This window comes from Triturus cristatus, chromosome 7, assembly GCF_964204655.1.
Source record: "Triturus cristatus chromosome 7, aTriCri1.1, whole genome shotgun sequence".
NCBI classification, from domain to species: Eukaryota; Metazoa; Chordata; class Amphibia; order Caudata; family Salamandridae; genus Triturus; species Triturus cristatus.
This window is the reverse complement of record NC_140590.1, coordinates 647,984,646-648,011,561: the sequence shown is the minus strand read 5'-3', so window position 1 is coordinate 648,011,561 and position 26,916 is coordinate 647,984,646. Positions and strand designations below refer to the sequence as shown.

The 26,916-nt window shown below is 43.3% G+C and overlaps 1 protein-coding gene across 4 annotated transcripts in view; it reads right to left on the bottom strand.

Annotated features, from left to right (window-relative positions):
* The window catches only part of CEP112 (centrosomal protein 112), a 2,536,355-nt gene that overhangs the window by 2,171,883 nt on the left and 337,556 nt on the right, over positions 1–26,916 (bottom strand). For all 4 annotated transcript variants that reach the window (XM_085617276.1, XM_085617275.1, XM_085617278.1 and 1 more), the window contains one exon: positions 2,737–2,808. In XM_085617276.1, coding sequence (XP_085473402.1) covers positions 2,737–2,808 — 72 coding nt within the window. The remainder of the gene's footprint in view (positions 1–2,736; positions 2,809–26,916) is intronic.

Here is a 26,916-nt window from a genome sequence, read left to right as displayed (position 1 = left end):
TTGTCGTTGAAGTGTGAGTGTATAGCAGTTTTTAATTCCCTCGTAGTAATAGCGTAGATTGCAAATTTTAGAGATTTTTGTGATAAATATTTATAGGCAGTGACCGGGCCACTTCCGGAAGGAATCTGCAGCAATCTAGTATAGATCACAATGCATACCTACAGACCCCTCTCCTGGGGCTATGTGGATGGTACTGAAACTCCTCTTATTACTCACGGCAGTAGCACTCTACACTCTTTCCCAAACATAGAGCGGTTACAGGTTATGGGATTAAACTTCTTTGAAGCACTGTTTAAAAGCTGGATTTATACTGAAGGGGGAAAAATAATGCTCAGCTCTGCCTCCCCTTTGCTCCTTAGCCAAGTTGGTATATAGCTAAATACCTTGATAGTACTACACGCTTCTGTTGTAATTCGCCACTAACTCGACGACCTCCTACCAGCCTTTCATCGGTGTAACTGCTTGTTCGAGAATGAATGAAAGACGCTCTAAGTACAGAACAGTCAGAAAGGTAGCATAATATAGCTACTTTATTCCTAAATATTCCTCTGCCCCAAACTGCAAGTCTAACTTTTGGGATTTCAAAGAGCATTTCAAGGATCTAGTGCGTATTTCTTTTTAAACAAAATGTATGTTAATAACGTTAATAAAGGTTTTTCAATCTACACAGTTCCACCTCTACTTCTATTCTATCGATCTGCTCTCAAACTGGAGTGTAGCTGGAACAGGAAGATATATTCCAGTGTTTTTGCCATGGTCATTCAAATTGTCATGGTAACTCAAGTTTACCACGTTAAAAACTACTTAAAGCGTTTTCAGTCTATAAATGCCATTCAGCTGTGCTCTTTCTATGCCATAATTAAAAACAAAGTTTGATCAACGTTCAACTGAACCACTTTTGTACAATGTTTGAAGGTCGGGCATGGTCAAAGATGGGCTAGGTTAATTTAACTCATTTATCAGTCCGTCATCATCCACTATCACTCATTGCAACAAAAAAAAAAGTTTTTTTAATGGAGGACACATTGCAATAGATAACTGACATGCACAAAATAAAAATGATGGTCAATCACTTGCAATTAATCAATGATTTACTGTTGGTTCAATACCTAACATTATATCTGCGTGCACAGATTTGTTAGTGGATACCGCTGTTTGTTTTAGAACTTCAAGGCAGAGAATTGACTGATCCTGATTCTTATCTGCAAAATAAACCCATTTTTATTAGTGCTCTCTCACTGGGGTAAACAAAGATTTATTTAATTAGAGCAAACCATTATTTATTAACGAAAACTAAAAATATGATGTGTGAAAACAAAATGACTACATCTTCTAGAAGAGATTTTGTTCCATGTTATCCTGATTCCAATAATGTATGTAGGAGAATTTTCATAAAAACACAGATTTTAAAAAGAACTCTATTTAGCAAGTAAATTTTACTTTTATAAAAACAATGAACTCTCTCTGCTGGTTGCAGTGCTTAGTCTGTTACACTTTATTCAGGGCGCAACATCTTGCCTTTGTGGAGTGAGCAACGCCATTTCAAACCAACTACTAGTAATTTGTTAATTGTTTTCCTAAGTAAAATGATCTGCTGCGCTGAACTACTGCAAAAAGTTAGACCTTTTTTCAATTTCTGGTAGATAAAGGGGGTGCTGCGGCGCTTCGATAACCTAGACTGTGTTGTTTTCTTTACCTGCAGGTACCTTCAACTGAAATAGTGATTTCCTAAGTGTGGCTACCTGAAACAAATCTCTTAGCCAAGAAATATCCTAAGACACTGCTCAAACCTTTCAGTTGATGCACTTACATGCAGGAGATTAATTCAAATTTTTTCATCCAAATCAGATGTTCTTGGGCCAAACGAGCCTAACATTTTCGGTTTTTATTGGTTAAACATAGTATCGACCATTAAGCCAATGTAATGGTTATTGTGATGACGCTGAATGATCCCGACGTTTTCAGCAGATACAGTTGCTGTTGGGTTGAATAAATATATATCTTATGAGGGAACATAACATAGCTAATAAAACCAAAGGCATCAGTGGCAAGTAACAGGTGGCAAAAGTTCAAACTAAACCAAGCTGGCAAAGACTAGTAATCTATTCCTTCTCTCTGGCAGGACCTGTAACTGCCATTAAAGTAAAGGCTTACTGGGAGAGTCAAGAGAATTGACAGTACCAAGCACGTAATATTTTACTAACTGTCTGGACCTTGGAATCATATAAATGTTTTGCAAATAAATGATATTAAATACAGCACCCCTCTGGCATCCCTTTCATGGGGTTATTAGTAAACTACTTGAAGGGGAAGAATACAAAAATCAACAAAGAAAACGCCATGTAGTAGGAATCGGTCTTGCAAATGGACAGGTGGGCATCGCTGGTCTGGGGGGTTGGCAAGAAGGGGGGAAGGAGTTGTAGGCCTAGATCACAGAGCCATTACACAAGAAGTTGCAATATACTTAACATTGTGAGCACATACTGAGAATCTAAGCCTATACACATCTGCCCAATGGTACAGCAATCAAGACTGCAAATGCTGGAACCCAACATTCTGCAAAGTCATTATGACAGCTTATATCAGACACAGGAGTCCAGGCCTGGTTTGAATGGGGTGTGTCAGGATTACAGCGCTGCACAGGTTGCAATGTTCCTCATCAGACACAAACAACACTTTAAGTACAAAGAGTACGTATACACAACTGAATCAAGTATGATTTGCTTGTGACTTTACCCCAAGATTCCAGCTATTTAGACGTGCTTCAATGTCGCTGTCATCTAACGGAGTAGCGCTCTTTCTCTGATCCTAAAACACGAAAAAGGACAGATTATAGCAGACACTTAAGAAGAAATGTCTAATCGGACTTTGAATTGCTGAAAAAGTAAGCATTTAGAGAATCCATACATCTTTTTTTGAAAGTTTCTGAACTAGCTAACTAAACGTGATACAGGGACTGCATAGATTTTAACTGGCCTAAGGAAGCATTTCTGCTGCCTCCAATGTCTTTTCAAGATGATGGATCTGATTCAGAGATTCTCAAGGATATGAAATTCACTCATTTTCTAAATACGAGTAAAATCAGCCATCATTTTGTCGAATTACTTCTGCTATAGCATAACATGTTTGAAGTAATGCTATTATCAATAACCTAGCCGATAGTAGATTTACCACATCAGCCTAAAAGAGGCACATTTAAGTAATTGTCCACCTCTAAATCAAATCCAAAGTTGTTACAAACAATCCGAAAGTATCATCCTCAGACTTGAACTTTGAAAACACTGATCCAGTTTAGAACATGAAGTAATGGCTAGATTTCTTGTGCACTGAACACAATACCGCCCTTTTGAGGAGAGCCAGAACCCTTTTGTTAACAGTATTAACATTGTGCCTATACCAGCAGCCAGTCTTTCTGAATAAAGCTGGTACACCACGGATGAAAACTAGAACAGCCAATAAATTATATTTTCGTTAATTCAGCATAGTCTCACATTTTCCGTTACACCAAATTCCTGAAATTATGCCATTATGCCTCACAGAAAATATTTGCCACAGGAGCACGGGAACAACGCACACAACCAGAATGCAAGGGACTTCTGTTCACAGCAACTGTGCTTTTAGAGCTATATTTTTTGTGTATAATTGCTTCAGAATTTTGTGCAACTATGCAGAAACAAAATTGGGCACCAATCAGTCTCTGGTCATGCTGTTGGTATCGAAGGATGTAGTTTCTTTAAACCACGTGTGTCAAAGTCAAAGTCAAATAATGCTTTATTCGATTTAAAAAAAATTAAATCATAAAAGCACAATCATTAATCAATTACAAGAAATTATACAAAATTATACAGCGTGTAAAAAAGTATTTCTATCATAAAATTATTTACAAATTATAAAATATCATTGGCTAACATGGATTTCCGAGAGCGCAGCACTCCCTTCAAGAATTTGACTATATGAGTATAAAACATAGGCTCATCAAGCAATTGTAATTTAATAAAAGCGGGTCGACATTGTCTCAGGCCCTGGTATTTTAAAATAGGCAATATCCAGCTTTTCTTAGGCAAAGAATAGAATTTACAAAAAAAGATGACATGGATTGAGGACTGTGCAGATATAGCGTCACAAGGACACTGGCACAAAGTACGTGACCAATCATTCATCTTTGGGAAAGAAACCATGGTGTGGAAATTGCCTAAACGCAAACGGGTCAACAACATCCTGTCATAGTTCCCTGAGATAGTTGTTAAATACGGTTGTATCCCCAATTGGGTCAGAAGCAGTTGGTTATCAGACAGAGGGTTTCATGATATTAATAGACAGTCTTAACATTTCCAGGTGCTTTAAGCATACTAACTTTAATTCTTTCCTGGAGATGCGACAAAGACTTTCGGGGTTATTAAAATACTCGGGGAAACCTATGTCAGTTGTAAAACCTCTGACAAATTTAAGCCAGGGGATGCAATTAGCCCGTTGCAAATTCAAACAATCATTAATCAGGTCCCGATTAAGGCCAGTCTCTGGACTTACCCATACCTTATGCCAAAGTAGAAGTGGCTGGATTTGAATTAAATACGAAAGATAAGGTAGTCCCAGTTCCATATGGCAAATATAAGTGGCGAACTGTGCTGGGAGGTGAGGCAGTGTGCTCCCATCCCCCATTTATAAGTTGCCATGCTGTTTGGGACAGCTAAAAGGAATTTCAGAAACCTGTTCTCAACTTGCTGTAGAGACTCGATGTTAGTATGACCCCAGATGCCAGCGCCATAGTTTGCTACTGGTAAGCATATGGCTTTATAAATCGTAAGCAGGTCGTTAATTGGGCGCTTCCCTAATCTCCTTGCGAAATTTGTCAAAGCCCTTATTGCTTTAGCTAACAAAAGTTTTCAAGTGTTAACGGCTTTCATCCAGGATCCCTTCCTTTCAAAAACAATACCCAGATAGGAAAAGTTACTGGTAAATTCAAGTTTGTTATCGTTTATGTAAATGTCTCGACACTTGACATTGCATTTACTACATTTCATGACAATAGTCTTTAAAATATTAACATTCAAGTCTAACCTTGTCATGAAAATTACAAAACTTGTAACAAGTTTTTGCAGACCTAGCGGGGTACGTGATAGAATGACAGCGTCATCAGCATATACCAATGCTCCAATGGGCCGTCTGCCAATGCAAGGGAGGTCCTGGCAGTCCCTCGCAAGGGTGGCCCCCAAATTATTTATATAAAGGCTGAAGAGAAGGGGGGGCTAGGTCGCATCCCTGCCTTACCCCCTTCTCAACAGGGAACTTACGGCTGCGTTCACCAGCCAACCCATAACGGACTCTGGCCTGGGCATCCTGATATGATTGTTTTAAAAAATTAAGCAAAGGGGGTTTCCACCCCCATGGTTTCTAAAATGCTCCATAATTTCTGATGATGCTAGGGAGGTTAGGGGGACCAGAAAAGGAGCATTCACTGCCTTTCAGAAGCCTTTTGTGTCTTTTAACTCAGAGGCTTTTTTAAGGGCCTCCTAGGTTTCTACTCTTAAGGCCTCTTTTCGTACATTCAGTGTTATTTTGTACACAGCCCTGGCTTTTTTTTATTACTTCCGCATCTCTCGGATTCTTATGAAGGGCAGTTTTTAATGCAACATGAGGTTTGGTACAATTAGTGTCAAACCAGCCAGTTTTACCAGTACAAGGTCTATTGGCAACTGAGGACAGATTAAGTTAAATAGTTTGAGTAATTGATCGAAATGAATTAAGGACATCAAAGTCTTTGGTTGTCTCATCAAGACAGGCATTAAAATCCGATTTACAACTACTTAGTAATAACTTAGCTAACATTATTGGATCTACACCCTTCCACTTGATCGTATAACCATTTAGTCTATTAAGAACTAGGTTATCAACAGGTTTTACAGGCTTAGTTCCTCTTGATAATACCTTGGCCGGTAATTCCAAGATGACACTGATGGGAAAATGGTCGCTAAAGGCGACAGTGTGTGTAATGAAATCAAGTAGTCTATTAGAGAATCTATTGGAAATTAAGACATGGTCTATAGTGGACGACAGACCACGGCCATTAAATGTACGGCTAAGTGGTATCGATGGGAGCACAGATCATTCGCAAATCCCAAGTCCAGGGAATACTTGAGCAAGTTAATTTGTTCCCCAGGGGAAGTATGCAAAAAATGGGAGTTATCGTTCTCATCCTCAGTTGTTAGGCCACAATTACCTTTATCTAGTTGTGTAAAAGGACCAACATTGAAGTCACCTCCCCAAACTATACAGTAATTCACAGAGGATTGTGTTTGAGCTTTATCCAGGTGCTTCTGTAGACCTCTCAGAACTACCTCCACTTGCAGGGCAGGAATGTTATTATAAAAAGTTATTAAAATTATGCAGTTTAGGGCGTCGATGGTCATTTTTATGACCTGATAAAAAGTATTAGATACCCAAAAGTCAATCTTTTTTGCATTTAGCCTATAAGAAATATATGTGCAAAGGCCACCTTTTACTCTCCCATAGCTAGAGGGTATGGCTGCAGTAGAAAAGGCTTTATACCCATTAATGTACTGTGGGCTATCCACCCAAGATTCTTGGACACAAATGATATCAAAACCATTTACAAAGTCGAGCCAAGCGGGGCTCGGAAATTTAGAAAGTAGACCCACTACATTCCAAAATAATATTCTCGCAAGACTGGTCCTATTTGTGGCCTGTACATTGCCCTTAGTATGAGCAGATTCAGCATGAAATTCCGTTGGATTTTCATTACAAATGGTGGATAAATTTGAAGGAGGGGCACGTAGGTTAAACAAATCTACTCTCTTCACATTATTACAAGGTAAAGAAACTGTACCCACGGTGTCGTCCAAGGCTATGTTGTCGTTCTGTATTCCTAAGCAACAGGTACGACTGCCAACATGTAAATTCTCAGTAGATCTTAAACTGTCACATATAAGTTCACTGTGATCGATGACTATTGTATCCAAGCTTACTTGTAATTTAGGATCTACCTGTTTTTGGGATATATGCTTATCACTATGAGTAAGTCAATCAATATCTTTCACAGATGGCAATACATCAAATCTGTTTTGTAGAGGTATTAGAAATTGGTGTTGAATATTAAGGTTTGAGAGTCTCATCCGAGGGGCATAATAAGTTTGTTGCATAGGAGGGTAAAAGTATCCAAGCGGTAATACATTTATGCCACTTGTAGAGACAGAGTCATTGCTCAAACTGCGTAGTATCTCGCTCACCAAACTAGGTGCTCCAAGGGTGAGGCCAATGCAATCCCCAGGTAGTGATTTTCCTATTGCCCACCCATCCCACTCTTCTCACCATTTTAAATTCTGAAAACAAGGCTTCTGTTAGACCGGTTTTGGTACCGAGCGTACCTGTGTCAAAAGAGGAGACTGTTTAAATATGCGTATTAAGAGGGAAGATGCTATTGAAAAATAAAAGTCTATTGTGTTCCTGGTACCCATGTTGCGCATCAGAAGAAATCAGGTGTTGATACGCTGCTTGGGCTGCTGGATATGCTGTTGCTGAGGAGCTTGTTTCCATCATAGATTTTTCAGATGGCCATCATACATTACCACCTACAGTGAATCAAATAAGTATCCATTGCTCCGCCGCTGCCCCCCCTTCTTCCCTCGCCTATATGGTATTAGTATATCAGCAAAATTTAAATATTAACTAAGTACCTGCAAAAAGCATATGAAGATGCAGGCACCAGAACTGTGTAGTGCTCTGACTTAGCAACTTCAATTGTGCTGTGCAAAGTTCCCAAGAGACTTAAATGGGATAAGCATCTTTCCCCACCAGTTTGATTGTCAGACAAATGGAAAGGTGGTGCTAGCGAATTTTATTACTCCATCGCTGTTGAGGCATTTACTGAGATTACGCTCTCTCTTCAAAATCACCCCATAGGTCGTCTATTTTTGTATTTTTAATGATGCGAATTCTTGCATAGTTGCCTTTTAACAGTGGGTCTCATAGTCCATCTGGCACTGTATTCATACTTGCCTCAGTCCTGCTTATATGCACCTTAATTATATATATCTTCATTTACTTAATGGGCTTTTTAGTTGTCTGTGTGGAAAGCTTGCTTTTTTAGACATCAGGGTAACGATCAGCCCCTGTTTAGTCACTCTTATCTAACGTAGCTTAGTGTTTGGTATGCTGACTAAAATTCCTATGAAGGGAAGTTGAAGAAAGCAAAGGGCTTGTAGCACGATGAATGGTGACTGTACTAGCTGTATGACAACTCCCCTTTTTAGCCATTTTTTAATCTATTTTTAAACTGTGTGATTTTGTTTATGGTTTAAATTGACTAATAAACTAAAGTTAAACACAAACACCCCACAGGTCGTATACTCACAATAAGGATAGAATGAGTGCACCTATCAGCCAAGTGATGTTTAACAAGTAATACGAATTGCAAAAGCCAATAGGTCTGGCTTTAGCTATCAGCCTTTTAGTTTTGCCAAAGCTTATTTAGATTTGTTATGGTGTTTGTGAAACTTGTCAGTTGGGGAAACTGCGGGTCCCTTGCTGGGAAAGCTGCAGGGTCTCGTTAATCTGTCAAAATCAACACTGGCTAACGCTAAAATATGTTTAGGTCTATAGTAATCCCAGGGGCTTTCTTTGTGTGTATGGATGTGCGTGAAAGGGCAGAATGCGGTCATTCACACTGAAGTAAGCCAACTGCTGATTTGGACTGACCCACTGCCGCATGTTATGTACTTTAGGAGGTGGAAGAAAAATGTGACTGACCCAATAAAAAACCAATGGATGAAGACGGCTGGCTGAAAGTCCATGTAAGTGACAATATTATACATATCATTTTAGTTAATCAAAAGGATCTAGCTAATTCCATAACTAAAAAGAGCATATTCGGGGTGTGGCCAAGCCGAGCTGCAAAATGGCTGCTGCGTGAAGGGGCTCCGCTGGTCGCGCTCAAAAAATCAGACAGCTATCCGGCTCATCCTACCAATGTCGACCTGAAACGGGTGCGAGTGTCTGCGGCTTAACAGCGGGCATATAATCCTGCAATTATGACGTCACGGAGCCATGTTTTGTGTGCCTGTCAGCCCCGTGGTCCTGCGGCCTGATGGGCGTGTCCCTGTGGCTGCCTGTCGGTGCGCCTGTATTTGTGCTCGCTGGGCACCCCTGGCCGCAGCTGCGGAGCCGCTGGGGATGAGAGCAGCGGCGGTGGCGGGCTGTCTGAATCTGCATGGCTAGGAACTGGAAGCGTGCGGCGGTGGACCGAGGCGGACTGCGGCTGTCCAGTGAGTCCTGCTCTGTGGTTACCGAGCAGATGGCACATTGGCTGTCGTGACTGCCGCCAACTGAGAGGCAGAGTGTAGAGACTCGCGGGGCAGCAGGCAGACATGCCGACGGTTGCCTCCAGTGACGAGCGGGCCCCCGCTGCGTCTCGCTCTGAGGTCTACATCTCGCTGCCTGTGCTACCTTGGGGCCCAGAGTTGCTGATCATGAGGTCCTGCTGGGGGTCGGCAGAGGCTAACGGTTATCCCGCAACACGCCAGTTGACGCGGATTTCTGCGGAGCGACAGCGGAATACCGCATAAGACCAAAAGGTACATTGAGAGCTATATTTAAATACAATTCTGCACACAGTACAAGCTGGAGGAGAGGCGTCACGCGCAAATTCACAAAAGTACAGCCAGTGACATGCTACGAAAAGTGGTGCAGGAAGAGGGTTGGCTGTGAACATTCCTTTTTAACAACAGGCCTCTGAAAGTTGTGAGACTTGTGTGCCAGTCAGGTGATAGTTTTGCAGCCAGCTTTAAAGGACAGTGCATCGCCCTTCCCAGCCCCGTGAGTGAAGGGGAAAGGTGTTGGAACCCCTAAGTTGCGATATTGCAAAAGCGTTACAGGCACTATCTGGAGAAACTGCACTGATAAACTTGTGGCGCATGTTAAACACAGCCAACTTACGACACAGACACGCTGTGTGGTTGGGCGCACTGGTGGGTTGCATAACTTGCCAGGAAAATACAGAGGTCGTGCTGTGCCGGACTTGCACAAAGAATGAGAGATCATGGGGAAATCTGACATTAAGCAGCCGAAATTAATCTGTGAAAAAAGGTCGACAAGACTGCAGGAGTGTGGATCCGTGCCTTCCAATGTAGTGCCGGAAACACAAATGGACTCTGATCAGGAGGACGACATTAGGTCCATGTTGCGTGAAGTCAAGGTCAGTTTGTAGACGATTGATGAGAAATTGGATCCCATGGCAGAAAGGATAGATCAAGTGACCCAAAAGGACAAACAGGAGACAAGAATCAACACACTTGAAACTAGAGTTTCAGATACCGACAACCGCCAAACCGAAACACACAAACAACTACTCCGCATGGATAAGGTCCTCAACATTATTAAAGCGAAGAAAGAAGACCTTGAAGAGAGGTCGAGGAGAAACAATGTTCGCATCACAGGCATCCCGGAGTCAACAAACATGGAGAAGTATGTTGAAGCGATGCTGAAAGAACTATTCGGTAAAGATCTCACTGAAATGTTTCTGGTCGAACGCGCCCTTCGAACACTGGGCCCAAGGCTGCCTCCTGGAGCTCAACCTCGCCCAATCCTTGCTCGCCTTCTGAACTATAGAGATAGAGACAACGTCCTAAAAATGGCATGTGAGCAGGGATCAACTCAATACCAATGCAATTCCATCACCTTGTTTCCAGATTTCACTCAAGCTGTCCAAGCGGCGCACAGGGAGTTTGTCCCGGCCAAAAAACAGCTGCAAAAAAAAGGCACCAAATATGCATTGTTATACCCAGCCAAGCTACTTGTACATGGTGGAAGTAAGCCTTTAATATTCACAGATGCTGGTGCAGCGCTCAAGTTTGCAAAGCAGGTGGCACGGAAACATCACAGTCCGCGTGGAGAGAAAGAGTCATCACCGAGCTGGCATTTAAGTGACAATGATTGAAGAGTAATGTGTATGGTCGTTTGATATGTCTGTTTTTGTAGCTCTCTAGATGATAACAGAATGTGGGTGGGTTCACAAGATGGTGTTCACGGAAGGTGTACACCCGTCCTTGTATTGCTGGTAATTCATGTTTCCTTTTTAGAACTGTTAATGCGTTGTTTAAGCTTGCTCCCGTGTTACATATTGCAGACTATTACATGTAATTGTTAGGCTAGAATATGAGCACGACCACCCTGTTGTTTCCAACGGGGATGTATGCCGGCGACCTCGCACCTCCCCTGGGATAATTCTCAACAGCCCTAAATTACACAGGGTGCTTTTCATACTTGGGGTCGTTCACTGGGAATTAGAGCACAACCTAATTGGGGGGTTGGTGTGGGAAGGGGAGGATGGGAAATGTTAATGTTTACAGTTTGCTACAGCAGAATGCACTACTGATGGATCCATCACATTCAGATCTATGGATGAGTCTTTATAATTCACAAGAGATGAGTATTCGACATGGTGGGACCCTAAATATTAGGTCACAGCACATTTTGGCCCATGCGGTATCTTACGTCCGCAACTTTTGCACAGGCATATATATTTGTGTCCCACAGACATAGATGCCATCATTAAAATGTATTACTTGGAACGTACGTGGTCTGAACGACCATAGGAAATCCAGATTGGTACAGTCCTACCTAAGCAGACACGACGCAGACATATGTCTGGTGCAGGAAACGCATCTTAAAGATACAGTCTGTGCCAAACTAGCTTCAAACAGATGGGGTGAGATATATATGTCCAATTATTCAAGCTACGCTCGTGGGGTGGCAATTCTGATAAAGAGAGGGATCCCCCGAAAAAGCAGCAGGTGGTTGCGGACCCTGAGGGTTGCTTTATAGTTTTACGGGGAGTAATTTACAATCAACAGATCATCATCACTAACACTTATGGTCCCAACACTGACAACCCTGAATTTTTCTATCATGTATGGCACAAGGTATAGACAATGGGAGACACAGTAATACTGTGGGGGGGGGTTGGCTTTAATGTAGTGTTGTCGCCCACCGCAGCTAGGGCGGGCTCCTCTCGCTCGCACCACCCGCAGGCAGCCGCTGCCCTGGACTAATGCAGGACCATCAACTGGTGGACACATGGCGTATATCCACCCACAGCCAGTAGGGTACATGCATAACGCAAGAACACCAAACCTGTTCCCGGCTGGTTTACTGGTTAACTTCTAAAGACCTACACTCCTGGGCTACTGAGATCACACACCACCCCGCACGCTATCTGATCACGCTACTGTGATGTGAAAATTCTCAGTACCAAAACCTTACATTCAGCCATTCACTTGGCGGCTCCCCCCAAATGCGCTGCTTGATTCAGTGTTTCGGGAAGAGCTCAGGAAACACATCACAGAATACTTTAAACACAATATGGGTTTGGTTCACTCCATGGGGACGATATGGGAGGGCTTTGAGGTGGTGATTCGGGGATCCTGCATAGCCTTGCAATCTGGAGTACTCAGAGACATCCGCGGTAGCCTGTCCAGGCTAGAAGCGGCAATCCACATTTTGGATTTGCAATATTTTCAATCTCCCTTGTCTTCGATACTTGGACAAATCTGGGGTAAACTCACTGCTTTTCAGGAAGAGGCGGACAGGGAGATGAGATTTTTACATAAGCACGCGCTGGCGTGCTGGTATGGGTAAGGTGATAGGCCTGGGAAGAAGTAAGCGAACCTCCTAAAACCGCTCAGAAGCTCCACATTTATAACAGAACTTTCCACAGCTGGACCGGCAGGTTTACCATCAGCGATTTTAGACACAATGCGTAATTTCTATTCACAGTTATACACTTCTCAGTCAGACCCATCAGAACCCGACCTGCTAGAGTACTTTGTTCGATAGAACTCCTATGGCTAAGTAGGGCACATCGCGAATATCATGACGTCCTGCTAACCGCGGAGGACGTAAGGAAAGTAATTCCTAGCTTACCGGCTGACAATGACACAGGGTCCCATGGTCTAACGTCCAAATTCTATAAAGACTATTCAGAGCTGCTGGCACCTCATTTGCTAGCGGCATATCAAGAAGCCTCACAAACTGGGGTTCCACCAAAATCCATGCGTGAGGCCATTATCATAACATTGTTAAAACCTGACAAAGATCCCTCAAAATGTGACTCGTATCGACCGCTCTCACTAATCAACCTTGATGCTAAGATCTTTGCCAAATTATTGGCCAAAAAACTACAGCCGCTACTTCCATTGATCGTTCGGCCGACCCAATCAGGATTCGTGCCAGGTCGGTGCACCTCACATAATTTGAGGTTAATTTTCACCTTGCTGCATTATCTCGCCCCTCACGTCTCGGCAATAGCAGCACTACTAGATGGTATGAAGGCTTTCGACCCTCTGGAGTGAAAGTCCTGTTCACTCTTCTACGTAGATTGGGATTCAGTCCCTTGTTTATTCAGCAGGTTCAGTTTCTATACACCTTGCCCACTGCCAGAATTAAAGTAAACGGGCTAATCTCTGAGCCTATAAAAATCACCACAGGAACTCCTCAAGGGTGTCCTTTGTCAACACTATTATTTGCGATAGCGACAGTGTCGCTAGCGGACCGACTAAGACAACTCCATGCAAACCGTGTGATAGGGTTCACAACCAGAGGCCGGACTGTGTCAATGTATGCAGATGACAACACCCTTTACATGACAAACCCAGGGGAAAGTTTTGCACCCATGACGAGAGAATTAGTGCACTACAGGGGCATGTTGGAGATAGTGGTCAATTGGGTGAAATCCATCATTATCCCATTAACATCAGGTACACATGCTTTTGACACCGAATTTCCAATAGCATGGGCGGCCGGCCCAACGCGGTACTTGGGCGCCTGGATAAGCAGGAACCTGCACGAGATCTGGACAGCCAACTACGGCAGAGCAGTGGACTGGATAGACGACCAGGTTAGGAGATGGAAGACACTGCCTCTTTCCCTAGCAGGCCGTATCGCCATAACAAAAATTATCATCCTGCCAAAATTACTGTATTTGTTTGTGAACATTCCAATACCAATCATGGCACACTTCTTTAAACAACTCAGATCATTAATGATCGAACTGGTGTGGTCAGGGAGACAGCCCCGGATATCTTGGGAGATACTCACTCTGCCGTTGGCACAGGGGGGGCTTGGTGCTCCAGACTTTGCTCTTTATGCATACAGTGCTCAGGCTCAATTCCTATATTTTTGGTTGCATCCTATAGCATTCCAGCCACATGTGGCAGTCGAAATGGACATAGTGGCACCACTACCCTTGAATACGGCATTATATCCGAAATATAAGCGTCCGAGACAGGAAATTGACACCACTGAAACTTTGCGTTGGCCTGGGATGGGCTCTGCAGATGGACAGGAACAGACATACTATATGCTCCATCAATACCGCTAGCAAATAATCCACTGTTCCCACCACTCATGGACAGTAGGGGGCAGGCGCACGCACATTCACACAAAATCCTTATAGGCAAGGACTTGTTTCCAGAAAAAACCTTTTGAACGCTCCAACAAATGTGCAGTTCAATACCTCCCACAGCGCTAGATACGCTCTTATACTACCAGCTACGTGCATCATGTCGGAGCAGGTTCAGCTCATTCCCAGACGCTCCTCCGTTATTGCAGTCATAAGAACACATGACTGTAATAGAATTGGGCCGCAAGCTGGTGACTCGTATTTACACTAGCACACAAAAAAATTCTCCTATCATCGTGCCACAATCATGTAGTGCATGGGAGGTGGACATAGGAGAGGAACTCACAGATTATCAATGGGACTTATGCTGCAGGCAAATGGAACAATTGTCTCCTAATTATCGCTTGAGGCTCATCCACTTTAAATATATACATCGCCTTTACAGCGCATGGGGTTGAGATCGGTCGCAAACTTTCCTACACCTAGTATGGCAGTGTCGGTCAATAGCTAACTTATGGTCGAAAATATTGTACCACATCAAGAATATCACTGGACAGAACTTGCCTAGCACCCCACTGGTGGCGTAGTTGGGGTGTGTTCAGGGTACTCCACCTCCGGCGAGGTGGCTCACTGCAATGCTGTTGGCAAAAAGACAGGTGGCCCTGCATTGGGATGCTACCTCCCCCAAATCTTGGGTGAAAGAAACAACATACTGCAGAGACCAATTAACCTGCTATTGGGACCTTCTACCGACACAGGCTCGCCCTAAAGACATATGGTCCCCATTTACAAATTGGCTATGTTCCGCAGCTGCAGACGATCCATGACTCTACCTTTACAAAGAGATAGTGCACATGGACTGCAATACTAGGGTGCTCACTAGGTAGAAAGGTTGGGTGGTATTGTATTGCTAAAGGTTTGGTGTTTTTATCCTATATGTGTCCCATAACTGTATTATACCGCTCTTTCACTATGTTAACAAACTCAACTGTGCTGCTCTGTGGATGATGAGACCCTCCAGGCAAATAATTGTATCAGTAGAAACACAATGTAACTGCAGTAGCGTGTTTTACTGTTTATGTTCTTAAATGAAAACTCAATCAAAGATTTTTTTTTTAAAAAGAGCATATTCACATTTTTGACTGAGTTTGGAAAGACGTTTGAATATGTAGTGAGTTAGGAGGATGTTTTATACAGGCATGAAGTCCTCTAAATAGATAATCAACATTAAAGTCTGAGGGCCTGTTGTAAACAGTGCCACCAAGTAAGTCATACAAATAGATGCTGTCCCTTACGTCTCTCTAGTAGAAAGGCTTGAAACCATAAAGAGTCCATTTCCTGCACAGAAAGTGAGGATTCTGGGTATTGCTGCTGAAAAGGGTGAGGGACGCCAGTTTCCCTAACCAGGTCTGTTATTAACCATATTGATGATACTGGTAATGGCAGTCCACACACCAAAATCATTAACACATAAAGAATGTCAATGAAGCATACTGTGGGGGAAAGTGTTTAGACTGCCATAGCACCAGCATGAGTTACTAAAAGATCAGGATTAGCACTGGTGGTATCATGTTGTGAAAATGCCAGTGGAGGCTATTCGAGAGCTACAGAGCATTTGCTTCAGCAAGTTCAGAATTTGGCCACACAGCTGCTGCTGGAAATTAACGATAATCAGCATACTTTGGTACCCCACAAATAAGTCCGAAAGTATTTCACGGCCCATGATGCAGCGAGTGCCACCCTCTCGATAACAGAATAGTTCTTTTCAGTACGGTCACTGTCCTGAAGGCAAAATCTACTGTCTTTTCGGACCTGTAATTGCACTGTGATAACATTGCCGCTAACCCAGTAGCACTGGCATCCACCGTGAGAATGGATTTACAGTTGACATCAAAGGGAGTCAAAACATTGGCATCACAAATCTCTTTCTTGATGTGGTTAAAACATTCTTGGTGTTGTGCATTGCAAACAAATCTCACACCCTTGTTGAGCGGAGATCGCAAACATGCAGTTTTGTCGGAGAAATTTCTTACAAATTTTGAGTAATACTCTATAACGCCCATAAATGAGCGAAGTTGGTCTTTGTCAGTGGGGGGTAGGGCTAAGTCTAAGGCACTACGCAGATTTTTCTTTGGTTTGACACCCGAGGCACTGATGGTATAACCAAGGTATTCGATCTGGTCTACGAGGAATTTACATTTGTCTTTGCGAAGGGTAAGCTCCGCTTTGGACAGCCTTTCTAGAACAATTTTGAGAATGGTGTTGTGTTCCTCTACGCTTTGGCCAAAGATTGAGATGTCGTCCTAAAATAAATAGTGTTATCTACACCTTTGAAAATGTCAGAGACCATGCATTGGAAAACACTGGCATCTGAATTTAGAAGGCAAACGTGTGAACTGGAATGTGTCCTCTGGGGTGATAAAAGCAGTGAGGTGCTTGGAGTCCCTGTGTAAGTTTATTTGATGGTATGCACTCTTGAGGTCAAGCTTGGAGAAGACCTTGGCACCCTTGAGAGTGGTCACTAGTTCAGTAATGTTGGGGAGGGGAAATGTATTGGCTACAATGCACTGGTTCAATGATCTCAAGTCGACACGGAATCTCAACTTGCCATCAGCCTTTTTAGTAATAACGACAGGAGAAATCCATGGAGATGCCTCCACTGGCTCAAGGACTTTCGCGGTGAGCATTTCTTTAATGAGACCTTTTACCTCTTCTTTCACTACGATGGGCACTCGTCTGACCTTGTGTTGGACGGGTCTGGCGTCCTTTTTGAGTAGTATGCGATGGGCATACCCCTTGAGCTGGCCAAGTTCCTCCCTGAAAACGTCATCTGCCCCTTTGAGGATGCTGTCTAGTTCTTCCGTGCCTAATGTGCTTAAAAGGAGAGCTTTCTTTCTCTTGGCAGAAAAGTCTTGTCCATCTAGGGCATCCAAATAGTTTTCGAACATGAGGATCCAATCCTCCCATGGGATGCTAGGTGGACCGGGTTGTGCCAAAAAATTAGGAGTTAGGACAACCGAAATGTTGGCAGATGCCATAATGTGGAGGATGTGGTGTGAACAAATGAAGAAGAGAACTGCGGACTGTGGCAGACGATTGGAACAAAGAGCAAAAGGAGAAAAGGAGAATGCCAAGACACGTAACGTTAAGGAGTGCCAGAGGTGAAGCAACAAGGAGATCAGGAGATTACGCCTTTGTGTGGGAAATACCTTATAAAGATGTAGAAAGTCACAGGAGCAGAGCGGTATACAGCAGGCGTGTATATCGCCGTAAGGGATGCTTCACTGACGGTGCCGGGCACTTCTGTCCTCTTGTCAGAGTCGGATTGAAATAGCGTAGGGTTGCCAGGGAAACTGAAGAGTGATGGCTAAGGAAAATGGCCGACGACGGGCTCACGCCGGCCTCTGGCATCACGGCATAGGACGTGCTGACGTTTCACGTTGCGAGACGACAAGCAACCGTGAAGTCCGTTGGCGCAGCGAGGATTCTATTGAGGCGACGTTGCTAGGAAACAGTTCCTAGGACGATGGCTTACCGTTGTTGAGGAAACGCTGATGGAGAAAACACGTCACTGGGCAACGGCTGGGCTCATGCGTCATCGAGCGGGCTGGGCTCGTACGTCATCCAGCAGGCGACGCAGGAGATGGGTGCTTACCCAAAATTGGCCCGGTGCACAGCAGAGACTGTGGACACGCCCTGAAGAGTTGTCGCTGCCGTCCGCTGTCGCCTCGCTGGGTGCTCTGCGTTCTGCACGCTAGTGTGGGCTGACGGAGAAGGCAATGGAAACCAGCGGGGATGAGGCTGGTCTGTTTGCAGGGATTAAATAGAGATCGTCGCCAACTTGTAGTAGATGAATTAGGGCAGACGCGGTGAGTAGGTTAAGAGATCTTTATTGGAAGTGCAGAGAGAGACGAGAGCGGACTCTTTGAAGCAGCAGTCGAGAGAGTAACTGCTTTAGAACAGAACGCTTATCCAATAGAAACATAGAATAGGAATGCAGGTACATTCTTATGGAGACTGTACATTCTGAGAAACACTAGACTAAGAACATGTACTACATCCTGCTCACTGCTTTCGCAATTGTCTTCAGGTCTACAGGAGAGTGTGGAGTTGATGATTCTATGCATGCCACAAAATATCTTAGGTCCTCTCAAGCCCCTTTTGTAAGCCTCTGGCCTCTATAAAGCTTTTTATGCTAGTAGAAACTTTCCATAGCTTTTACTAAAGTCTTGTAATGCAGTCCCTCCCACCTTCAAGGTATCACCAATATTATCAGCTTAACGATGTACTTAAAACCTGTTCCATACATTTTATCTGTGATGTATCAAGCGTTCTAAGGCATGGTCAGCAAAAGGAGACCTCGAGCAATATTGACCTTTATAAGATCAAATTAAATTTAGACTAGAATAAAAGGGAAATGTTGTAGCATTTAATGCTTGATTTTGCACTTTAGCTTTAGACCACATATTCATTCCGTGTTTGTAAAGGGAAGAGACTGGATTGGCTTAAAGGAGGAGTGTCCCTTGAGCTTTGCTTGGGGTTCCCTGTCATCCAACTTCAGTCACCAACCACTTATCTTGACTAGAACCAGACAGATATTTCAAAGCAGAAGAACGACTGTGTACTGAGATTTAAGCAGGAGCAGCCTCTCCATTTGTATGCCATTGAGAGGAAAGACCGAGATCGCAAGCTCTGAAACAGCTTGTCCCAAAACTGGGCCCTCTAGCAAACTGGGTCTTGCTGGCATCAGACAGCATACAGTTAGGAGGATAGAGGTAAATGTCATACTCAAGTGAGGAGGCGGACAAAAGCTGTGATCAGAGAAGCGTGGTTGAGGCACATAATGGTTGTGACAGGGAACATGGTCTGCCAGGTTCAACCAGATACAGACTCACCCATCACGAAGTAGGAAAATAAAACCGACAGAGTGGGCTTAAACCAGAGGCAGTACTACTAGTCAACCGTAGTCAGATATATTAGAGCAAGACAGGAGAACGAACTATCAGAGGAAGAGAAGCACACGACTAGAGGCATATAGTGTCTAAAAGTTATGCACGTATTAATACAAAGGCAATGAGAGTGAAGGTAAAAAACCCTGCATAGTGAAGAGATGCCAGAAATGCAAAGAAATTAAATCAAACTGCTTAGAGAGCTGATGTTATTTTATTGTACTGCGTGAATTTACCCAGGCCCAACCTCTTAAGAAAAGGCTGAACCTATGGCTTTGTCTCTCCTGATCAAGGAAAATAGAATCATCATGGACTCCCTTGAGGCTTAATACAAAAGATGTTGATGCCTTAGGTTCTAAAATGGTGGCAATGGGGCTATTTTTCAGGGTTGGAAGGGTGAGGGGCAAGCTTTTTGAGTTTAAAACACGTTTTTAACAAAGAAAAAGGAGGCCGATATAACAGTGGAGATTCTACGTTGATGGGGAACGCATTAATATGCTGCCTGTTCTGTTTTGAAATATAAGAGGCAAAAATTCAAAAATCAGGGTAGAGCAGCTATTATAAGAAACCTGGAGTGCCTTTAATAGAAGACAGACAGAACGGTAAACTGTACATATGATTTGTTAATGCCCACTGTTCAACAAGTGTGAAAAGTCAATCACCTTTAGACATTCAGAGGCACAGCCAGGAACGAGATCTTGGTAGAGCAGAGCCACAGAGGCTCCCATCAGAGAAGAGATAAACTGCAGTGCAGTTCTACAACTAAAGCTGACATGCAGAGATCAGAGATGCCTTTGTATTTCCAATTGTAAGCTTTGAGATTACATCCAAAAGAAAAAAGCTTCGAATTCTACAAAGGTTTTATTGGATATGGAAATACTAGCATTAGTATGGAAACAGGCCAAACTTGGAAACCAATACACAGGGAAGACCTTGTTCTCTCAAGCAAATATATTCCACCACCAGACATGGCACAGAAACTTAATAAAAGAAAGAACAGTATATTCTCTTTATCTACTGTACAAACACCGTGAGGAGGTAAAAAAGTGTGATAAAAAGCATGAATAAACGTGTGACCGCTTCTTTTTTGTTCATTGCACTTTTTTGGGGCGCAACCTAGTAAAACATGAAAAACATTCCAAACCTAGAAAAATATGAAAAATACATTGCCTGCTGTCCATGAAGACTTTTTTGAACGTGTGCACCATTTAAGTGCCTATAGAGAGAAGCTCAGCAGTGAGTTCAAATGGTAGAGTAAAGCAAATGACTGCATTTTTAAAGCAAAATTACATCGAGTACGTTTTTGCTACGGAATTACTGATTGCGTGGCATAGCATTAAAGATCTTTAAGTGGCAGTTTTATTAAGTGTGGAATTGTGAGTGGTAGGACTTCGCATATAAGCATGCTAGTATTAATATGCTCTGTTGAGTACAAAGTAGAATTTTTACTCAAATAACTATTTATGACCATGACTTAACGGGCAGCTGGGGTAGTCTCCTTAATACTGAAGTCAAATAGATATGTTCCAGTGAACTGGTTACTGCACTAACTGGTTGGTTTTATGTTTTCTAAAGTCGAATGAAGGACACATAGAAATTATGTTCTCAATGCCCTTGTAACCCGCCAAGTGATGCACTAACACGAATAAAGGCGTTTCAGAAATTCTCTTTTTACTTTTATATTTATAAAGAATCAACAACCAGCAATTATTAGGTGAAACACGGTAGGCTTATGGAGCATAACAGTTTTATTATTTCTATTCCATTTATCAAGGTCCAGCAATATCACATTCTTTGTCCTTTCTCTTAGTCCTAATACTAAATTTCAAAGCACGGACAACTCCCTTGTGGTACCCAATGTAGAGTAAATGATCCCCGGAGGCTAATTCCCGCTGGTAGAGCCGATTTGTCCTTCTAGGGGTCTGGGTAGTGGGATTGAGGTTCTTCAGGAGAATAACTAGTCCAGATCGGTCTTTACTGCTTTCATCATCCCCTCTTGGTCTCGATGACTCAGCTTTTTATTCCTGTATGTGGTACCCAGGGTTTGGCTAATGGGATGGTATCCTTCCTCGCTTAATTCCACGTCTCTCTCTGAAGGAATAATCTGATTCCTTTACTGTTTGGTATGGTCATACCCTCTACCCCCCTTTTAAAGTCTTCTTCCTCCCTTCTCTGGCAACTGGTATTCTGCTTCCATCTTGCCATGGTATAAGTCCCAGCTGACCCAGTGCTCAGTTATGACCTATGCAGGCTCCCTATCTACCCATAACCCATGATAGCACCAACCATGGGGGCCAGCTTTAAGAGAGCAGCACTGCGACTGATGCACACATGACTTCCCTATTTGTAGAGATGCAATGGTGAGGTCTCGCAGCCCTTTAGAAAGGTGGGTGTGAGAGACTTTGTTGTGACACGCCTGCTTAGCTTCAAACATGACCTGGATATTCTACCACATCACAGACTGGTTAATATACAGGATTATTTTTTTATTATCATTCTGTAGATTGAGTGCTCTCCGCTCTCTAGGCGTGTGCATGGAGAAGAGGAGAACCTCGTGTGCTTCTTATGTCTCTTATGGTGCAAAGAATGTATTTTCTCTTTGAAACGGCTCGTGGAAGGCATTCCTAGATTGCAAAACATACTTGGCTTAAAGTCTTTTTGAATAGGCGTTAACAGCTTTTCCTGTCTTTCTCTGATAACCTTAGGGTTCTTCTTGGAGCACAGTTCACAGACGCCTGTGTCATGATACTTATCAATCTACATTAGATCTGACATCCTTGGCATTGTTGTCCCCAAACATTTTGCCTTCACTCCCTATGTTTTGCTGAACTTGTGTTTGTTGGCTTTAGGACTCTACTGTGCACTTTACTACTGCTAACCAGTGCTAGAGTGCTTGTGCTCTCTCCTTTTAACATGGTAAAATTGGCTTACACCCAATTGTCACAATTAATTTGCTTACAAATACCTTGTAAATTCGTACCACATGTATCCAGAGCCAGTAAATTAAATGCTACTAGTGGGCCTGCAGCACTTATTCACATTAGCTCCTTCATACCAGGCTACCTAAAGTGATTCATAGGGTCAGCTGACTGGCCTCCTGTTCAGAGCTACAGGGACATAACAAGCTCCAGAGGTCTCCCTGCAACTGCCTAGCTGACCTGCTGCAACTGGACCTGCCTGAGCCCTACTGGCCTCTGCTGGAGTGAATTTCTAAACCCATAAAGGTGCCTCCAAGGTTGGGGACACTTGATTTGCCATCAGTTGAGCTCATCCTTGAAGAAAAGGAAAAATCCTGAAGTTGTTGGCTCTCCGTAACTGCGAACGGGCCTACTCGCACCAAGATCTTACCCCCCCAAAAGTGAAGTTGTTGGCTCTCCGTAACTGCGAACGGGCCTACTCGCACCAAGATCTTGCCCACCCCCAAAAGTGAAGATCTGGTGAACCCGACTCTTCACGCTACAGTGACGACTAGCAATGCGAGACCTGCACTACACATTTCAGCATTGCTAACCGTTGGTGAACGTCAATGCGATGCTCCAACAACGACCATCCGCGATGCAAGGCTTCAGGCTACAGCAACAATCATCCACAACACTCTCAATGCTCCTCGCAGCCTCTTCCAGTGAAACCTGGAGTATCCTTGCCAGACTATGGAATGGTAACTTTTTCAGTGGGACTAATTTGTCCCTGTATCCGACTCCATCATGGTCTGCCTGAACTCACAACTTTCACCCGGCCTTGCATGACCAGATAACGATGAGTGGCACTTTGTGATTTTAGGCACAATACTTGCCTAAAACCTTTAAAACTTCATATCTCAGCTCCTATTGATTGGATTTTTGTCATGTTGGTGTCAATTTTTATTTTTTATTTTACTCTATTTTTCTACATTGGTGTGAGATTTCTCTTGTGTTGTGTTTTCACTTTATTTCTGTTTAAGTACTGCGTAACTACTTTACACATCGCCACTAAGTTAAGGCTGACTGATTTTGTGCCACGCTTCCAGAGGGTTGGATACAGGTTAATTTAGTGACTGTTTGTAATTCACCCTTACAAGGACTGTGGTTGTTGTTTGAGCTTGGCATCACCCCCCGCAACCAATAGCCCAATTTCTCACAGTACCATAGAGACAATATATGGGGGATTGAATCCACTTGTGGGGAGAACTCAGAGAGTAGGGCCCTGAACCTCCGTTACCCGTTCTGGAAACCAGAGATATTACGACCAAGGAAAGTCAGGGTACGGCAAGGTTTAACCCGTTGCTCTCAACCTCTCCCCTGCAGGAAGAAGGAGGTGGTTTTACGGATAAGGACCCATCAGAGAGGCAGAGAGGTAAAGAAAAGGCGGAGATGGAAGACGCGGACACACCCGAGGAGGAGGAGGCCGGAACGTGTATCGAGGTGAAGCAGCAGGACGCCGGAGGAGAAAAGGGGAAAGAGATGCAGAGAAAGCGGGACGACGACGACAGCGAGAACCAGGACGAATGAGAGGAGTGGAGCAAGGATTGGCGGATCTCCCCCTACCCCAGGAGGTGCAAAAACACCGCAGCAGCTCAAGAGAGTTGCGGCTAGGACTGTGAGTGAACTGGGCGAAGGGAGGGCACCAAGCTAGAAGGGGATGGCATATTGATGTATGGGGAGGAAGTCAAGGGGTGGTTGTACTGCACCAAAGTAAGCAGCATATTGTCTTGTCTTTCATGAGGATATTTCCTTGTTTCCTACCATTTATTTTTACTTTTACCGTTTACTGATATCTTGGGCTAATACTCGTCTCTGGCGATTCTCTTCCTATAACTCCTTAGTGACTCAGCTTGACTTTGCTACAACGAAAGCAGGGGGGGGGTTTATTGAGACTGTTAAGCCCTGGGCCACGTTAAAAAGACATTGACCCCTTCATGCACAACGTAGTGTGGTGACGGATACTACCCCTTCTAATGACCAAGAACTTTTCAGAGAACCTGAGTCTCACCGTCCTGTTTTGCTCTTTTCTCTCGAGCCATCTGGGGGACGGACAGCCGAAGGGGGTATTAGGAATCTCCAGGAAACAGGACCACGCAACAGAAGAGACCCTCTGACCACCCGCCAGGACATCAGCTCAAGAAGAACACTTGATTTGTCTTTACAAATTACAAATAAACCGGAATAATTGATAAACATTTGAAGGCTCCTAGCTTCTATTTCCGCCCATCCCTCCCACACCAAAATTGGGGACAATTTTAATAGTGCTTCAGTCCTGAAGTTTTGTATGGTGACGTGACTCTGAAAAAAAATCTCAGAATATGAGAAAAAACATAATTGAGTAGAGGTGTACAGGTTTGGATCCCTCACCAATGAGATATGGAAAAAAGAAACTGACCTCTCTTGATGTCCTTATGGATTCTGTCACTACATAAAGTTGTATGCTATGTCACTGCCTGCCGCATTTTGCAGATCATGGCTACAGGCATACATCGCTGCACAGCACCAATGAATCACCACTGCTACACAAGTATCAGGAATCAGTGAAGTACTCATAGAAAAGATAAACAGAGAGGACCTACCTCTCACTAGAAGGCTATTGCTAGAAGTAATCTGGGAAAAAGAAAAAAGTTGTAGAAAAACAACATCTATATATTAATAAACGAGGTAGAAAAGTTACTCGTTGTGCATTTTGGGAGAACCATTCTAATTGATTGTGTACCCAGGGCATCTTGTAAGTTTAAAAACCTTCAGCAAGGTAGGCAATACTCAGAGCTGTGAAGAAGTGATTGTAACACATTCATTGACACGACATGAATATGCGGCACACAACACACGTGAGTGATCAAGCGTTTTTTTACCTAGTTCAGGTATGCTAAATGGTGCTCTGGGTGGGCCTCTCCTGTTCGTTAGGATGATATATAATATCAGGGTTTTACTTATCTGTCTTAAATTAAATGAAGGAAGCGTCAAATATGGAGAAAATCTTTTTTTCATCTCAAAGGAGACCTTTATCAGCATCGGAAATTTTGAGGAAAAGGTTACCCAATACAATTGTTACCTAATGTAAATACTATCAGGATGGGTTTTACACAATAAACACAATAGAAGGATTCTGAGGGCAGACAAATATTTCTGCCCGAAAAACTGTTAACAGTTTCTGAAGTCACAACCGAACTACTAACTGTTTAAGTAAAATCTGAAAATTGCCTGCCTCAGACAATGCTTTGTCTGTAGGCAAACAACCCCTCCTCCTAACTCCTTCATGCCTCATGGCTGCACTGAGCTTACTAAATCCTTAGAATTTAAAAAGACTGTCAAGTAGTTTAGAAAGACTGTAAAGATGCTACTAAATGGACCCCTCTCCAATAGTAACGAGTATATCCTTTAAATGCTGTAAGGCAGTGGATGTGCCATACGTGCCATTTCTCCTTGTTCCCTAGCAGTTCCCTGGGATTTTTTGTTTACCAGAACTTATAGGGCCCCCAACTCCTACGAATCACCTTACTGCAGATCTGGTGCTTCTCAGGGGCACTCTTGGTGTGCAGTGAGAAAGAAAAGAACCTTCCTTGATATCCCCTCCTTGCAGTCTGAAGGGGTGGATCCTTTGACCCTCTCTGCGCAAGCCCTTGCTGATAGCAGCTGATTTTGAGGTACCTGGGGATGTTGCTATGGTAAAAGGCTTCAATAAAATTATCAATGTATCCGTTGTTAGGATTACCCATACCTGTCCGAAAAAATGTACTTCAATGCAAGAAACGGATTTGCAACATGGTGTCTCCTGCCAAAAGAGAACAACCCTACTGCCTACTTTATCTGTTGTATTAAGAGTTCTGACAGCTACCACAGAGGCATCTTTTTAGTGGAGAAACGTTGCCTCGGCATGATTGGATGACCCTTGGAGATGCACTGGCATCAAGTAGATTTTTTACTCAAGTGGCAGCTTTCTCTTTACCCAAACGGACGGTTTTTCAAAGCGAGCGGTCGAGAGCATATGCGACCACTTGCAATGAGAAATCTGACCATCCGCAATCAAGCCCGGAGGTTGATTTTCACGGCTCGCCCTCGCCAACTTGACGTTGACGATTGCGAACGAGGATAAATCTCACCGAGAGGTGGATTTTCCTCACTTTTGCTCGTAAACTTGAAGCTGACGAACGCGAGCGAGTAAATAAACTTCATTACGCGGAGCCGAGTATTTCGGAACTCCGCAAGCTCCGTGTAACGCGCAGTGCAGAAAGTGCCGCAAACTCCATGAGCGGAGCACACTGCCCAGGCTTGCCAAGAATCTGTGCTTACTGCGACACCAGACTCGTTAGAAGTAAATAGTGATGCGCTACTTTAAATATTATAAAATTGCAATTAGCACAGGCTGAGAGTAAGACTGGTAATGAAGAAGGGGAAGTTCTTGTAGCAGCAACTTTGAAACGTCTGAAATTTATTTTTAAACGTAAAGGCATTTAATTCTAGCAAAGAAGCCAAGGAAAAAAGGCAAACCAGGCCATTACATCAAAATGTAAAAACAAAGCAACATAATAAATTCATGTTGTCAAAAATAAAAGCAACTGCTGTTGACTAACTGAAATCAATAGAGTGTGCT